General features: G+C 48.3%; 1 protein-coding gene across 49 annotated transcripts in view; it reads right to left on the reverse strand.

The window, feature by feature from the left end:
• Positions 1 to 18,246, reverse strand: part of LOC135108431 (microtubule-actin cross-linking factor 1-like) — a 262,996-nt gene that overhangs the window by 123,948 nt on the left and 120,802 nt on the right. The window contains exon 1 of one of the 49 annotated variants that reach the window (XM_064019437.1): positions 10,594 to 11,208. The exons of the other annotated variants lie outside the window; for them this stretch is intronic. Within the exon in view, the coding sequence (XP_063875507.1) occupies positions 10,594 to 10,989 (396 nt within the window). The 5' untranslated portion in view covers positions 10,990 to 11,208. Of the gene's footprint in view, positions 1 to 10,593; positions 11,209 to 18,246 lie in introns of those variants that run through there. 49 annotated transcript variants of the gene reach the window in all.

Consider the following 18,246-nt stretch of genomic DNA (forward strand, 5'->3'; position numbering starts at 1 on the left):
CCCACTTAATTGCATGTTCATGACGTTCAGTAATTGTAAGCCTGCAGATCAACACAATGGTATATACATCAACAGGAAGATACGCATACTAATCGTTATGTATTAAGTGCGGAAGCAAATTGACCGGAACATCTCTTCTAAAGCGACATTACCTCACAGGGTACGAATGTTGATCTATCACACTGCCTCGACTAGCGGGACGATCTGCCTGGCTGGGAGAGGAGGAGGAGGAGGAGGAGGAGTGGCCTTACACGGAGTCTCGCCTCACTATCCTACCCTCTTAGCGGACCCTTAACCCACCCGACAACTAGTCTTGATAACAAAAAAACATTAAAATGAGGAGTGTGTTCATTCATAAGGATGCTACAGGCGGGAGGCACAAGTTGGCTGAATGGCGCGCTGCTGGGGAGAAGGATGGCGGCGGCACTGGGTGATGAAGTGGAGAATGAGTGAAATAGGTGGGTGTAATCAATGTGGTGGGTGATGGGAGGGGCAGCAGAGGGTGGTGATGGGTGGAAAGAAAGGTGTGACATCAGCTAAGCGGGATGGGTGTATAAATATGTCAGTTACGTAATATTGTGGCAGCGCTTACTACTCGCTTAACGTCAGCGCGGAAACAGGACAATAGGGACAGAGGGGGAAAGAAAGCATATGAATGGAAGCGACCAGCAGGGAAGTGAATGATTAGAGAGAGAGAGAGAGAGAGAGAGAGAGAGAGAGAGAGAGAGAGAGAGAGAGAGAGAGAGAGAGAGAGAGAGAGAGAGAGAGAGAGACGGGAAACATGTTCTTCAGCGTGATCACCGGCCAGAATAGAATCTCAGACACGTTACACACACACACACACACACATACACACACACACACACACTAACAAGACTTGCAATGAAGACACGCTCGCCACTCTACCCATGTTTAAAAGCACGCACGTCTCTTCACGCGCTTTGAACTCCGAGAATTATCACCGCATCTTTATAGCAATACTTGGCGCCACCTTTACGTCCTCGTGTGCAGGGAGCAGAGCCATTCATTTAACAGTGGCACTGTTGAAACCCGCAATCATAACTACTGCAGCTGGTTTTATTACAGAGGTCTTATTATTTTCCTTCCTTTGCACCATGTTTAGTTTTCATGGTTGTTATATAAAGTTTTTTTTTTCCCTTGATTGAACAATTAGGATAGGAAAAAATCAGGCACATGGAAACTTTATTTTTTCCTTTCACTGTATACTTATAGAAAGACAGGACGGCGTCAGGTTCGTAGTATTTTCCTGGTTGTAATATGTACTCTTCTTTTTCCCCTCCTTTCATCCAACACTCACAAAGAAAGAAGGTAAAGAATTAAGCTCATACTAACTTCCTGGTCATACGCACTCTTCCTCCTCCATCGAACGCTCGCAGAAAACCAGAAGAGAGTTAGGCTCATAATATTAAAGATCCACGTTAAGTTTTAGTGAATTTCGACAACTAATTGGCTAAAAAAGAGAACAAAAATATGGAATAAAAAAAATAAAGATAACTGCACAAGCACTTACTTAGAAACTCATAAGATTAATTGCTCCTTGCACAGCGTGAGTGAATGGGTGAAAGAAAACGGTATAATTGAAAATAACTCCACTCTTACTCCTTCAATTAACTTTTACCACTCGCACGTTCAAAAAATCTTTCCAGCGCGACGTCCCCTGCAAATGTTTGAGAGTGTCACGTTTATACTTTCATCGTGCTCCGCCAGACACCGTTAGTAGCACCCGGGAGTGAGGCGTAGATTAGAGAGAGCCTTCCCTGGATCCTTAAACCTGCCCGCACCTACGTTGTATGTTTGACACGACAAAACACGCAGTAAAACAGGAAGGAACTCAAGGTGGTCAAGGCTTTAATCAACGAACGATGGAGAAAACTTGTGGTGTTTATTTATATACTGTACTTGAGAGGAGGAGGAGGAAGAGGAGGAGGAAGAGGAGGAGCAAGAGGAGAAGGAGGAACAAGAGGAGGAGTAGAATGTAAGTGACGGTACCCTGGCCTTTCCCTGCGGCGCACCTCAACCTTTGCTTGCATGACGTCACCGCTAATACCGCGGGAAACACATACATACTGACACACACACACACACACACATACACAATACCTACAACCAGAAGACATGTATGTTAAAAATATAAGGAAATACAAGATACATAAGGCAGAAAAGCGTATAAATCTGTATACTTTGAAGCAACAAGGGGAATAGAAGGAAACAAAGTGCAGATCCGGCACACAAAGGCGGCAGTGGGCAGGTCAACAGGGAAGCTTCAGAGACCAAGGCCCCGAGAGGCGACTCAGAGGCCAGTATTCTTAATGTTAAACCCTTTTTTTCTCTAATCACAACTGTTTTCAAAGGCGACAAAGACAATTAGTTAGGTTTCAATGCGTTTTTTATATCGATGCATAATTTTTGTTGTATTATCGCTCGAATCATGAAAATATCCTTGGAAATAAACAATATCTTCCACTACAGTCCGTTAAGTGTAAGAGACAAGACGTTGAGGAGCATGGTTCTGAGAGCGAGATGAAGGTCGTCGCAGCGTATCAGTCGTGTTGTCATCGTTATAAAGAAGCACGTCCCTTGCATTCCTCCCAGCACCCGCACCTGCACTCCCTCCCGCTGGGCCAACAATCCCTTCCTCTGTTCACTCAGCCATGCATCTTTCCCAACCAAGCGTCACCATCAGCTTTTATCATTCTATTAAAAGAGCAAAAACTTCCACTTGTTAGTCTACTCCAGGCCACCCCAGCAAAACCTTTCATACCAGTAATCAAGCTCTGGTCATTTGCCTCTATATCATCGTGGGACAAGATTTCCCCCAAAACTTGTCTCTCTGCTATCCGTGTATTCAAAGCCATCCTCGTATACTTAAGCAATCGACGTCTTGAAGAACCTTACCGTGTGGAAAACTGCAGTACATTCAGAGACACATAAGGGAGGTTGTTCGATGCAGAAGGCGAGTGGAAGGTGACAGGTTTGCTTGATATATCGCCTTTCTCTCCACCTAGTTTCGCATCTGCTTTGTCTTCTTACCAACAATGAGGTTGAATAGTTTCCGCTCAAATAACTTTTAGGTAAGAGGAAACTAGAGATCTCCAGGCAATATAAAAGAAAAGTTGATAACAAAACACACACCAGAGTTTGGCACGCCGCGGGGAGGAAGCAGAGCGTCTCGGCACGTAACACTTTTTTGTGGCAGTATTTTGACTGACTGATTTCTTTCATCACCATTTCCGAGGAAGTTTTCAATTTACGTATTAGGAAACAACATATCGCTGCTGACGAATGAGAGAGAGAGAGAAAAAAAAAAAAGAATAAAAGACTTGTCATGAATTATCAGCGAAACAAAGCATATGATAATAAGTAAAAAAAAAAAGAAAGAAAAGCAAACTGACCAGGTCTAACAAAATAACATGGCATTATCCGTAATAACAAAGACAGACTGGACTCAGGATTTGAGGAACCTGTCAACCAGCAGTGTCCAGGTGAACCCTCGTCACGGAAGCCCGCCTGAGTGAACCCATCAGTGGAGGGGAGGAGGGAGGAGCGGAACCACAGAGAAGGGGAGGAGGAAGAGCGGGAGGGAGAAGACCTAGACGTTAGAATGGACGAGGAGGAAGAGGAACAAGGCTGGGTACAGGAAGGGAGGCGGGTGAGGGAAGAACAAGGCGAGAGGGAGAGATGGGCAGGAGGAAATGAGGGTGGAGGCGGAGGGAAGGCAGTAAGGTAGAGCAGGGAGGAGTATTGAGGGGAGGCGTGAGACGGTTCGCTGACCCTGCCTCCGTTACTTCCGCCCCACACTACAAGCCAGGCTTCCTCCCCCCCTCCACCCTCGCCTCCCCGCAAACTCTTCACCCCCTCCCCCCCGTGACCCGTGCCTTTCCTGTCGCCCCGCCAAGACAGTGGGGAAGGAGGGAAGGGAAATGCCTGCAGTATGGGCGTGCGCGGGGCCTCGGTGCAGTTATGGTTGCCTGAACCGTCAGTGCCTCATTTAGAATTTTCTACTTACACCTCTATTTCCTTTCTCTTTTCTTAGTTTTGTCTACTACGTTACTAATATATCTCTCTCTCCTAGGTCTCTCATATGCGTTACAGTTTTAAGCCTTCGTGTTATGTTACAGACGCCAGATAAGAATAGATATTTAAACTACCCTTAATGATTACCACTGAATGAAATGCCTACAAAACTGAACAAAGACAGTCATTTTAAAGTATAGTTTTAAGCGTGCCTTTTGAATATCAACTTTTACTGGAAATTCTCATTGTTTCTTCTTGACATGCAAAACTTTTCAGGACAGTAGATGAGCTGGCATAAATATCTCTTTGTCTTCATACTGTTACTTCGCTCCTCATTGTGTTGCTATCTAAACACTGACTGCGGTAATGTCACAGCCACCAAAGAGCATATTGTGTTGCCTCCTCCACTCTGCCTCTCTTTACACAACACTGTCAGCAGGGAATGGACAGAATGGCTCCCCGCCGGCCTCCCGTCATCGAGTGTGACAATCAATGCGGTAATTAGCTGCTGTAAGACGATGAAGTGAGTGGCGGCGCCGGCGAGATGATAGCGGTTCACGGGCCGGTGTGTGTGTGTGTGTGTGTGTGTGTGTGTGTGTGTGTGTGTGTGTGTGTGGAGGACTGGAGGTCAAGGTTCACGGTACAGAGGAGAAATGTGAACGAACCGGGAAAATACATCAGGTCTCATGAGGCGACGGCGTGTGATGTGACGTGATGTGAAAGGAAGTGAAGGAGGTTAAGTATTGAGAAAACCGTCATCACCTCCAGTCCGGCCATTGATCTCCGGGGCTCCTGGGAAGTAATGGAGTCTTCTGCCGCACATCCATATATGAAGATGTACTATTTCATGCACTACTACGCAGCCGCTGTTACTCGTCATATACCGGACTGCCCATCACCAAAATAATGTAATTCACAGTCGATCCGTAAGTAAAAGAAATTCCCAGTTTTACGTAATAAGTATTTTGCTGCCATTACTAATTATATAGAGGCTTCTTATCGCCAACACTGTATAATTTGAGGTAGTTACTCTTGTAAATAAAGAGCGTGGAGGGAAAAGAAAACGCAGCACACCATTTCTTGCCGCCAAGCAGTGCCGGCAGTGCTGCGGGCGGCACGGAGAAAGCAGCAAGGCAAGTAATCAGCACCCCCGCCACCCCGCCACCTCTGCCTCACCCCGCGTCCTGCATAGCGGCGAACCGGCGGGCGAAGGTGACGTCATCAAGGTCGTCCTAGTAACAATAGGGTCACGATCAAGACCATCCACCCCCTTGATTGCCCTCCCCTCCCCTTCCCCATCCCTCTTCCCCTGCCCCTCCTTCTCCCTTCGTCCTGCATCACCCCGCGCAAAAACTGGCCGGGGCGAGGGAGGCGGGGGGGCGGGAGGAGCGGAGACACTGACCCTACCCAGCCAGCCAGGACAGGACAGGACAGTCTCACCTTCACCTGCCCACCGCTCCTTGCATGCCGAAGCCTCCCTTCCACCCCGCCCCCCTCTCCTCCCTAACCGGCTGCCTCGTTCAGCCTCACAAACGCGGCGCCGCAGGAATATATGAATTTCAACGTCGTGGGTTTAAATTTTCCTGAGAATTGGCTTCCCTCAGGAGAAAATAAATGAATACACGAATTCTTGACTTCCACCTAACAATTTCTTGCCATTAATTTACAGATAATTAATTACAATTCAACGAAGCAGAAACCGCATTAGTGTTATGGCTCCAGTTCTTAAAAAGCTCTGTTCTCTCCCCAGGACGATTTTCAAAGGCCACAGAGATGACAAATCGTGTTCTTGTGAGTGTTCTTCCCATTGGCGATGCAAAACATTTGTTAGAATACCACAAAATTCATGAAAACACCCTTGAAAACCTTGAGCAACTTCTACCACAGCTAAGTAAAAAAGATGAGATGCCCAACCAACTGAAAATATAGACATGAAAAAACAAAAAATCTCGTGTCTTCCATCCCCTGAGGCAGCAAAACATTAAAAAAAAAAGCAAAGACAACCCCTGCGTCTCCTCTCCACCAGCTGGCAGGCCCAATGTTTTGTAACCAAGGCGTAGGCTGCGTCTTATCTCCGCCGCCTACTTTCACTCCGTCCCTCCATCACTCAGGGGAAAGGAGGAAGGCTTAGCAGAAGAGAATGGCAATCTATCCTTCCTTAGCTACGAGCGCATGAAGAAGAGGAGAAAGAGAGAGAGAGACAGCAGGTCATAAAAACTAGAGGGGAGGCAAGGAAGAGAGGCGCCGCACGGGAGCCAAATTACCGTTTCCCATTGCATCCCTGACAAGTAAATGACACCTGCTTTTCTTTATTCCCGTGAGTGACGTGCGGCGGCCTCTCCTCCACCCCACCCGGACTCTACACTATCATTACCCTCCATTACTATCCCGGCGGTCACGTCTGCTCACACTCCCTGCGCCCTCCCCTCCAGCCAGCCTCTCCCTCCCTGCCTCAGACACATTTTTACATTCAAAAGCGTTTTCTTTATGGTTTCTACATGATGTTTCCTGATTCGAAGTCGCGGTGGGTGGCTTTTCTTTTGTTCAAACTGTGCCTAATATGGCGGCCGTCTGTGGGCTTAGGGTGGAGATAATCCTGCCGTGAAAGAAGAGGTTCTAAAAGCCTTGGTCTGAGTGGAGGGCAAGAAAGGGAACATTGAGAGCCGGAGGATTGAGAGCCGGACTCCCCTTGGTGACAAACGTAGGCACACACACACACACACACACATGCCAGCCGGTCTGGACGCCGCCACCTGTCGCGCCACATGGTGATGAAACACACCCTCATGGACACAAAACACGAGTCCTGGAAGCCGCCGACCATTTCTTTGACTCATGGTACAAAAACACAGGCACCAAGCACTCAGTGGGTCAGGCCAAGGTCAGGTGCTCTGGCGGCCACGCACCGCAGGGTTCCAGGGACGCCTTTCTAACCCTAACTCAGCTTACCAAACCTGCCTCAATCAGTCTCTCACAACAAGAGGCTGCAGTGGCCGGGCTATCAGGCACTGCACACGTCGCGGGTTGCCCTCGAAACCTCATTACTTGACAAGGCAGGGCAGGGCGCAGCGGGTTGCCTCCCCTGCCGCTTGCACTGGAGCAATACAAGCAGGCATCGCCACAAACCCGAAAAAGGTGAGGATGACAGCTTGACACCAGTCCTCCTACGTGTGTCTCGCCTGCTGATGCGGCGCCACGAAGTCATTACGAGCCTCACCCGCGGGATTCAAAACACATACAGAGAATACTGAAACATGATAAGTGAGGCGATTGTGCGAACTTGTAAACATTGATCACGTCCGGGTGGATACGCATCACCGCGGGGCATCAACAACGACCTTGAGCCTCGAGGATTGAGAACATTCTGGCCACAGCTGCACGCCCATATATAGGCTCGAGTGATTGAGCGACTCATCCTCGAGGCGCAGTTGCCCAATATATATTCAACCTGTGAAGGTGGTGTGGAATCGACCCATACCCACTGGCCTGCATGCATTCATCATCCGCCTTGCTTGCTTTGATATTTTTTCCAAGATTGTCAGGTGTTCATGACGGTAACTAAAAACACCCTACAGAGAACTATTGGGAGAAAAAAAAATCAATCAACTATGTATATAAGAAATCATAAAGAAAAGGAACCGAGTTTACTGTATAAAAAAAAAAAGACATCATGAAAGAAATTTACTGTTTAAAAAATACAAATGCCTAACAGAGCCTAAAAAAGAAGTTTAGGAGACCCATAACCTAAATGTATCTAAGACAAGAGCCAAGCTTGTATAAAAGTATCCTTCATTGTTTACTGTGAAAATAATAAATAAACAAAAATCAGATGGTAAGCAATCCAATGTACCTCGCGGCGTAAGTGCAGAGGAGGGTCAGAGGCGCCATTTATTACTATTTTATGCTGGACTTTCACCAGAGCATCAGCCAAGCCTGCCTTTTTCCCTCCTGACACCTGTGCACGCAGCGCCCGCCTCACCGTCATGGTCCGCTGCAGGATGTGCCAAAGTATCGGAGCTCGTTGGGAATCAGCAAGTGACAGGTGGATACTAAGAAGTCGATTACTTTCCCTTTCTGTGGCGCAATGTTGTGGTAGTAGTAGTAGTAGTAGTTACTGTTGTGTGTTGCTTGTTTTCGTTGTTGTTGTTGCAGTAGTTATTATTGCTGTATTGGAAATAGTAATATGAAAAGCGATTTTGTTCCACGGAACCCATCGAATCGGCGCACGGCCTCAACTCTTCATGGCGACAAGAAACATTCCGGCAAGAGATCCTTGGAAGTGCAGCCCAGTCGAGACCTCATGACACTGCTGGTGGCTGCCGCGTGGTGTGACAGCTCTGTGCCCGTTACGAGTGCTTCCCGGTGTCTTGGCGATGGAGGAGGCGAGGATGGAGGTACTTACTCTAATGTAATTACGACGGAGTGAAATGTCGGAAAATTTGTGTAGATGAAGTTACGGAAGAGAAAGGAGGAAGGAGCTGAGGGACGGTAGGTGTAAGAGAGTGAAAGGAAGGGAAGAAAAAAAGAAAGGAATGAGGAATGAAAGGGAAGAGGAATGAAGATGTCAGAAAAAAAAACGTTTAGACGGAACTGTGGAGAGAAGGAGAGAGAGAGAAAAAAAAAATGGGAGGAAATGAGAGAAGGAAGAAGTGACAGAGAAAGGGAGAGGAAAAAGAATGAGAATGGGAAGAAAGAAAAGAATGGAGATGTCAGATGCCACAGAAAAAAAAAAGCATGATCAAGGAGTTACGAAGAAAAGGGAGAAACTTAGGGAGAGAGGAAGAAAAGGAAGAAAAAACAGAGACAGGAACGTAAAGAAAGAACAACGGAAATGTCTTAAAACCTGTGAAGACTACAGTACGGAAAAAAAGGAAAATAAAGGAGGGAAGAAGGGAAATACAGGAAAACAAGAGTGAGGAATAAAGGGAAGGGAAGAAGAGAGAATGAATGTTCCGATGTATGGTGGGCCTTTGCTGTCATCACGAGCAGCCTGCCTTCGCTTGGGGCTGAGAGTCTGGTTAGGTAATCCGATGTGCCGCCCTACACCTTCCTCTCACTCACACCTGACTCATTTAATCCTCCCTCTGTCTCTTTAAACCAGCATTCATCTTCCCTACCTGGTGTATCTAAGTTGATGATTACTATTTTCTCTTCTATACTATTTTTTTATTCTCAAATTTTCTATCTAATCTGTTTTTTCTATGAATTGCTCTTTTTTTTTCAACATTTTTCTTCCCTTAAATTCGCAGTATCATGCCCATTCCCTCTCTCTCTCTCTCTCCCCGCACACCTGTCGCCGCTTCCCAGGTGAGAGGATTGCATCAACGCGCTCCATTATACGACCTTCGCCCCCCCATTGGCTTCCCATTCATCAGTGCACGCCATTACGAGCAAATCAGGTCGCCAAACCGTGTTCCTCTACCCGCCCATTCAAAAAAACGAGTTTCCGCAATGCTCGGCGGGAGGTGCCAAGAAACAATCTACTACTGCTACTACTACTACTACTACTACTACTACTACTACTACGGGGCGGGGAGTGACGTCACGGCGCCTAATTCGGAAGACGCGGTGGGGATGAGAGGTGCGCCTTATACGGAGAAACCAATGTGCTGCTACACTTGCGTTCTCCTGAGTCACGCTGCCCACGATGCTCCCACGCACGCATACACACGCACGCACGAACGTATACACACACACACACACGCACACACACACACACTCACATACACGGAAGTTTCAAATGACCAACAAGACAGGAGATTCTAACGCTTTCAGATAGCTATCCAGGTGGGTGAGGCTGCAAGGGGTCTGTAACATGACAAACTGGTGTTACTCTGTGTCAGCATGGTCAGGGGTTGGGACATTGTGTCAGGGAGGGCTGGGCGGGGCAGCAAGGTGGGGTGCGGGAGGGGACGCCAGCACGCGGTGGAGTATCTCGTGTCAGCGGCAACCACTCGACACTGGCTGGTCCGGGATGGCCAAACCCGTTCCCAGGTCTTGTCTTCCTCGGATCCAAAGGTTACGGTTTACCATGAACCAAGATGAACATGAGTGAGGCAACAAGTCTGAGGCGCAGTAACATAATAAGCAATTTTGTAAGAATCAAATCGGATGTCAAATGTCACATAATTAGTTTTACGAGCAAGGTCGGGGCAGACTCTGTTGCCTTTCATTACTCTATACTTTCACGGTAACGAGCCGCCCCATCTTAAGACTCTGGGTTACGAAAGTGAGTGGGAACGACTGGCAGGTGTTTGCGGTGGAGCAAAGAGAGTTGTGTATGAATGGCGGCGGTGACAGGTGTTCTTGGGTGACGCCTCCCACAAGCCTCGCCCTCAACACGGCCACACTTCCGCCTGTGCTTCCTTTTACTCCGACACCCACGCTGGCGGTGCCCCGACACACCACCGTCAGCGTCACGTTAGCGACATTGATGGGCCGGTTCTAGGTGTCGCTTGATTGACTGGTGGGGTTGCGAGTGAGCCAGGGTGTCGGGTGTCACCGCCAGCAGGGCCACGCCACACTACCCTGACGACCCACAAACTTGTCTCAACATACCGCCTGGATCTTGGGTCGCTTGAAGCTCGAGGTGTGCCATCCGCTCTGAGGAACCACCTTGTTGATGTCCTCCTGGTGGGTGTCGGAGGTGCGGAGGATGGCCTCGGCCACCATGCGCTGGTCACCTCGGGTCACAGTCGTGGTCTTCTTCACCACCCGGGTTGTGGTGCTTTTAATCTTGCCACGACGCTCCACGCGGGTGCTGTCCTGCCCGCTGGCCTGGGTTTCCGTGGTAAGGCGGCGGTGGGTCAGCACCTGGTGCAGCTCTGCGTCGTCGTGCTCGCTGGCAGCCAGGGAGCCAGACCTTACAGACATTCTATCGGCGTCCTCCCCCTGCCGGGTGCCCGACAGGAAGAGACGCCCGCCAGGGCCTCCACTACGTTGGAATCTATACATGTTAACACTCGTGTTACGCTCACTGAGGCGGATCACTAACACAGCATCACAACACTATTGGCAATGGAGAGGAAGGAGGGAGGCGGAGAGGTTTGGCACGGAGGGGAGCGCGGCGCAGAGTGGTGCTCGTACAGGCCGCGGCAGCCACACTGAAGACCTGCCTCCGCCCAACACTGCCGCCACCTCCGCCCGCCGCCGCCGCCTCCACTCATCACCGTATATTTAATTCATTATAATTTGTTCCGTGTCTTTAGGCAGCGCATGTATGGTCGTGCAAACAGTGTTGAGGCGGACCACCGCTGCTCTTGTAGTGTTTGTATTTGTTGTCATGACACGGAATTCATAAACAGTTGAAAACTTGCCATGTGTCCTCTAGTTCACCTGTACCCCCCTCTCCCCTCCCTCTCCTTCACGCCTCCCCGCCTACCTGCCAAGTGGCGGTGGCCAGCGAGTTATTTATTTTCCATTTTCTTTGTCTTGGAGGCACAACTTGCTTGCCTCAGGAAAACACCAACCCTGCCGCATCCAGCCAGTAACCCGTTTTCTAACCAGTGATAAGTTTTTGTTCACTGCATTCTGCGACTTTATTCATAAACGTGCACGAGAGAATTAAGTAATTACAACTCGGCAACTCCCCCTTCACTCCAGCATCGTCCTGCAGCAGTACACAGTCTGCACACCCCCTCCCCGCCCTGCCCCCCGTGACGACCCCGAGCATCCTTCACCGCGGCGGGACACAGGCGGTGCATGGGAAAAGCACAGGAATGGTGACAGGTGCACCTCACCCACCGTGCCGCCGCCCCTACACGGTCATTCTCAGTGTCACTAAGGGGCCACCTTCTCCCACACTACCGCGACCTACACTCCTCTGACGCCCACACCCACGACCACACGCCGCCCACGCCCACCACTCTCACTTATAGATTCTCCCGCACCACCACCACCACTACCTATCTCCCACACTCACACCCACACTACAGATCTACGCAAATTCTCTCTTTTAAAAACATTCAGACCTTCACTAAAGTTATTGCTCATCGTCTCCATATTAGAGCGCCGGAGTGGCCTTGGTGGCAGCGAGGCAGAGGCGTCCACGCACACACCAGGTGGCAAGACTAGGGAGTTCAAACACAAAGGTGACGTGTGTGAAGTAAGTGAATTTGTTGTGTCAATGTACGAAGAGACCTGAGTTGCCCGTAGCGTACATCTTCATTAGCACGTCCCTCAGGCCCTCGGTGTCTCGTCGCTAAGCCTCCTCCTCCTCCTCCTGCCCAGCCTCAGCCTCACACCTCACGCCTTTCCACCTGCCCGGCAGCATCACGAGGTTATCTTGAGTTGTCATGTCTACGCTTTCTACCTCTGAATACCTCTGGATAACTTTTCCAGGCACGCTACAATGAAAACAAGACCCAAGAAGCAACATGAAACAAGACAATTTTCGTTCAATGCGCATGAAAAATGAATGCGAACGATAAGAATTGCAAATTTGGATATTTTGCAATTCCATTGTCTTGATAAGCCCGCGGCATGGGAGTTTTAATTAGCACTCACGTCTCAGAAGGTTACATGAACGTATTCCATCCCTGCAATCGTGTTATTTCCCAGGAATTTATGAGGATGGCGTGTCTAATTAATCTCATCACGACCTCCGTTCTTCTCCTGGACTCGGCAGCAGCAGCAGCCAGGCGGGGGAGCGAGCAGGAGAGCAAGCAAAACAAGAAAACCTATCTGATCCAGGTAATTACACTTTACACTCTATCAGATCCACCCACGGGCCAGCAGGGACTGAAGGGGCGTGGCGGCACCCTTATCTGGCACGCGGGGGAGGAGAGTACATGTCAAGGCGGTTGTCCTTATGACCACCTGCACCAGTTTTCACCTTCCACAGGTCCCGCCGGATTTGTGCTCAAGGTGAATGTTTTGTCAGTTTTACGAGAGCCGTGGGGGTGAGGGACTGAGGGAGGGCAGGGCGTGTGAGTCTGGGATCAGCGTGGGTCGAGGCACACGATAACAAGTGAGGCGTGTTGCGAGGAGGAGGATGTGAAGTGTATGTGCAATGTAAATGAAACACCAGGTAGCTATTGTGAGTGAATTATATGTTTGATTTACTAGTCTCTCTCTCTCTCTCTCTCTCTCTCTCTCTCTCTCTCTCTCTCTCTCTCTCTCTCTCTCTCTCTCTAGTGAATTATGCTCCACCATGCACAGTACTTAGGTCTCCTCTCTTCCTCTGACCCTCCCTTACATCTCCCGTTTTCTCTTGACCACAAACATGATTATTTCTGTTTATCTATCAACAGTTCTTTACTACGGATAGATTGTTTTGTAGTGTTATTGTAAATTTATACAGTTTACTTTTTATGTAGCCTATGTAATCTATTGCTCTCTCTCTCTCTCTCTCTCTCTCTCTCTCTCTCTCTCTCTCTCTCTCTCTCTCTCTCTCTCTCTCTCTCTCTCTCTCTCTGTCTCTTTTAGCATACGAAGCATATAATCTCTTTCTCTCAGCAAGTCTTTCCTCCTCCCATGATAAATAAATAAAAAAAAAAATTGCCTTGAACTTTTCCTTCTTTCTGTTCAGTTTACCCTCCCTTCCTTGATTACTTTTAAATAATTCTGATTTCCTAATTCATTCAACCTCGACCTGAAGAAACATCCTTTACTCCTTTCCCTTGAACACACACACACACACACACACACACACACACACACGGCTAATTCCTCGATGTACAAAAGGTATTAGTCACAGGTGACGTATGCAATTAGAGGGTACGTGTTGGGTATTAGAGAGCAGGCAGGTGTGGACTGTACAGGTGCTGGCGGAAGGGAAGAGGCACTCAATGTTAAACCTAACTTAAACGCTTCTGTTAAAAGGACCTTAACTTTATTATTATTACGGTTTTGTTAAGGTTTTCCTATTGTTTTGCCTTTTTTCTGACCGTAGAGAGAGAGAGAGAGAGAGAGAGAGAGAGAGAGAGAGAGAGAGAGAGAGAGAGAGAGAGAGAGAGAGAGAGAGAGAGAGAGCCATCAGTTAAAATAAAATCTGGACGTGTTACTTCTTGAAGAGTACAAAGTGTGTGTGTGTGTGTGTGTGTGTGTGTGTGTGTGTGTGTGTGTGTGTGTGTGTGTGTGTGTGTGTGTGTGTGTGTGTGTGTGTGTGTGTGTGTGTGTGTGTGTGTGTGTGTGTGTGTGTGTGTGTGTGTGTGTGTGTGCGCGCCCGCCCCCACCCACGCCGCTCTATGGGTGTTATCAAGCTGTAGGGCGGATCCTCTCCCATCCCGCCCACAGCACCATCCCAACCTCGTTATATAAGACGGTAAGGGAGAAAGTTGCCCCGGCCTGCTGTGTGGGCGCCCTTGGTGAGAGGCGGTGAAGGTGTGGGCGCAGGTGTGGGCGGGGGCAGCCTAATAAGGTGAGGAGTAAGCAAAGCCAGGGCAGGCGCCGGCACCAGCTGCTCCTGACGCCCACACGCCCATGGGGGAGTCCCGGAGAAAGGGAGGTAGTACAGGGTATGGGGCAGGAAGGTCCTCACCCTTACCCCCACGCGACACACTGACCCTTACCTGCTCGCCCCCATAAGAAGTTCCACAACCCACGCCCTGAGAGTACACAAGGGCAGGGGACGAAGTACATGAAGTAACGCTGTAGTAAGCTTTCTAATATAAGTGTGTGTGTAGTAGTGCGCCCTGCTGCCTCTCTCATACTCCCTACTCCTCCACTTCCCCCAAAAATAAAACGTTTCACAGCCTCGCCTTTAGCACACAAGGCCACAGAGAGGTACAGCACTACATATACAGTAACATTGCACTAACTTTTCCAAATTATAAATGCCTTATTACACATTGCAATCTCCCACACTCCTTATACATCCTTCTGAAAAAAAAAAAAAAAAAAAAAAAAAAAAAAATCACTACAGCCTCGCCCCGCAAGTACACAAGGACAAAGGGAGGTACCCAGAGTAACAATGCAGTAACCTTTGCTAATTATTAATATGTAGTACACCTGCCATATCAACCCCCCCCGCCCCGTCTCTTTTACTGTCTTACTCTCCACGACCTTGATTCTGTTTACTACCCATGAAGGACACTCCCTTTATGGAAAAACGTTAAGTACACGCTGCACTCACCTACATTCCCTTCAAAAAAAAAAAAAAAAAAAAAATGCATCAAGTTTAAATTCCCATGGTGTAAAATTTCAAACAACACCTGGCGAAGAATTCCTGTGTAGTCCTCCCATCAACACCTGTTCCCTACAAGACACACCAGGGCGGAGCTACACCCAAGATACACGTCCAAATAATAGAAGGTTTCGGCATCCTGAAGGGCGTGGCGGGACGTGGGCGTGGGCGTGGCCGAGAAGCTCCGCCCGCGCCCCGACAGCTTCTCGTCTCGCCTCGCCGCGGCCTCTACGTCACAAAAACGCCTTATGTTCAGAGTGGGCGTTCGGTCTTTGGGTGTCTCTTCTTCCATGACTAAATTTAACCATCTGTCTCTGTCTCTACTTCGTACGTACCTCACCCGGGGCGCCCACGTGTGTGTGTGTGTGTGTGTGTGTGTGTGTGTTAGCGCTAACTCTCCAACCGCCAACTACTTAATAATCTCACCATGCATACAAACGCCCCATCATCGCTACACTGAACAAACCTTAATGGCATCACGTCCACCTTTACGAACAGATTCATTAACTTATAGCTTCACTAGGCCGCGATACCCTATAATTTGTAAGCAATGATACCCTGTGATGAGAGTCAGATAATAACCAACACCTGGGCTGCGTTGCGAGGCTGGGCAGGCAGGTTGGGTGGAAGCCTTGAGTGAAAGGGAAAACAGTGTTAACCCCGAGGGAGAGGACAGGCCACGCTGCACTGAGGTGGTAAGACAATGGGGCACCGGACGTGATGGGAATATGATGTTTATTGGTAATGCACACATGTTCACACCTGCTGCTGTTGATGATGATGATATGTTGGTACCTGTATCACCGCCACCGCCGCCGCTGCTGCTACTGTTGATGTTTATGGATAGTGACGCTGGTGATGTCTGTGGCTGCTTGTTGTATTCAGTGTTGGTTTTCCTCTATCTGGCCAGACGTGATATTTGTGAGGCACCATCCGCGTCTTTTATATTATTATTATTATTATTATTATTATTATTATTATTATTATTATTATTATTATTATTTATTTATTTTTTTATTGACATCAGTATTTTCATCGATATTAATAGTGTCACAGAGTAGGGCTCCTCAAGTTTAGCATATAAATGTAACAAACTGAACTCGATATTGAATGTATAAGCAATGTACGTATGGTATAATCATAGTACAGAACGTTCCTCCTTCAGGCAATTCATCCAAGACAAACGGATATTTTTCTCCGTTACAAACCATTTTCCTTCTTTCCTTCTAATATAGTTGAAGAAAAAATTATCAAGTCACTAAGACGAAAAAGGCTGACTCAATATTATGAATTTACCAAACAATTTTGGTACACATGTTTACCGCGAGAAGCACAAAGGTGAGAGTGAGTATGGCTTGTGTAAAATTGTATGTGAATAATCTATAAAAGGAAGGGTCACAGGGTGCTCGGCCCGCCACACACACCGCCAACACACCTGGGCTGTTGCACAACGACAATGAACCGAAAACAAAATGGTAAAAATACCGATTTACTGGAGCCACTGAGAGGTGCAGCCCTCACACTTCCTCGCGTGACGGCACTCCTCGCATATTTCATTCCTGCATGACCACTCGCTCACCTCCTGGCCTGCCTTACAGTTCGCAGCCCACGGCTCCGCCACGTCCCTATCCCGCAGCCCACATGCCCGCCAGCCCTCAAGCTGCGCGGCCCCGTCATCCTTTCTCTTCTTTGTTTGCAGAACTTCCTTATCTCGCTTTTCTCTTTCGACACTTATAAACAGCTACATTATACTCAGCCACCCAAAATACTATAGTCTGAAATGTTGTTCCTCATCTTTAGCCTCTAACAGCCACACAGCTGAGCAAACCTTGCCCAATCACTAGCCTTCCTTACTCTTAGCTGTGATTTACCAACACCAATTACGTTTAAACTAGGACTTGTCAAGTCCACCCTCTCCAAATTTAGCAGCACCACCATCCCATCCTCCCGAGGCTTCCCGCCGCGGCGACCTGGCCAGGTAAGCCACCACACGCTCGCACGCAGAAGTGAATACTTAGTCTTTTGTGTGATCTGCCCCGAGGCGGTGTAGTAAGTGACGTCATCGCAAACACCCCTGAGGCGTTATTCTTGTCGGTATTCATGGAGTGGCGTCACCAGTGTCGGGCGTGGACCACGGCCTCATGAATCACGCAGCGCAGTGTTATCATGTTGGTTCGAAAACATTTCTTGCAATCAGCTAATAACTGACAGTTTAACCATTTATCGAAAAATGAGCCTCACATTTCATCAAAGCAAACTGGTACTCGTCTGAGGTCTCAAGGCTCTGGTGCAGTGCTCCTGGTGGCACAACACCGAGGTGCGGGAAGTGGGGCGGCAAAGGTACTTCCTTTCCGCTCCATTCCCTTATTGGGCACTGGATGCCGAGACAACAAGTCATCTTCCTGGAAAGTATGAAGTTGCCTCAAAGGTCACCTTCCTTAGTGGTACTTTCCCTTTCCTGTGCACAGGGTCACGCCCTCGCGACGCCCACACACGCCACCACGCTCGGACGTCACTGGCCTCTCTCTTCTCCATTAGGTAATGTCACAAATATTAACGTAGGCGTGTAAAATCCCTTACGAGAATTCACTGATTTCCTGCCATGATTTGCCAACGCCTGAGTGGGAGTGTTGAGGGTGGCGCTCGGTGACTGGTCTTCCTGCCCACCACCACATGAACCTGCCACCCCGCCAACACCCGCAACTCGCCCACCTCATCACTTACCTGCGGGACTCAGGAAGAACGGCCGCAGCAACTTCAACATGATTGTTGTGTAGGTGTACATACAAAACACACATAGGTAAATGAACTTGTATACACAGACATAGTATAAATAAATGATATAGGCAAAGCAACGTGAATAAGAGACAGGGACAAACAGAAGACACAAATATATAAAATTATCGCTAAAAAAAAAAAAAAAAAAAACTCAGACTCACGGAACCGTAAAATTGAAAAAAACGTCAGACCGAAAACTATGTCAAACGTAACTTCCAAATTATTATCAAGGCGCCAATACATTCAGGCGCCTGGAAGTGGTGATCGATGAGGCGTCATGTCTGGGAGGTTGTGGATGAGGTTGAGGT

This window comes from Scylla paramamosain, chromosome 17, assembly GCF_035594125.1.
Source record: "Scylla paramamosain isolate STU-SP2022 chromosome 17, ASM3559412v1, whole genome shotgun sequence".
NCBI classification, from domain to species: Eukaryota; Metazoa; Arthropoda; class Malacostraca; order Decapoda; family Portunidae; genus Scylla; species Scylla paramamosain.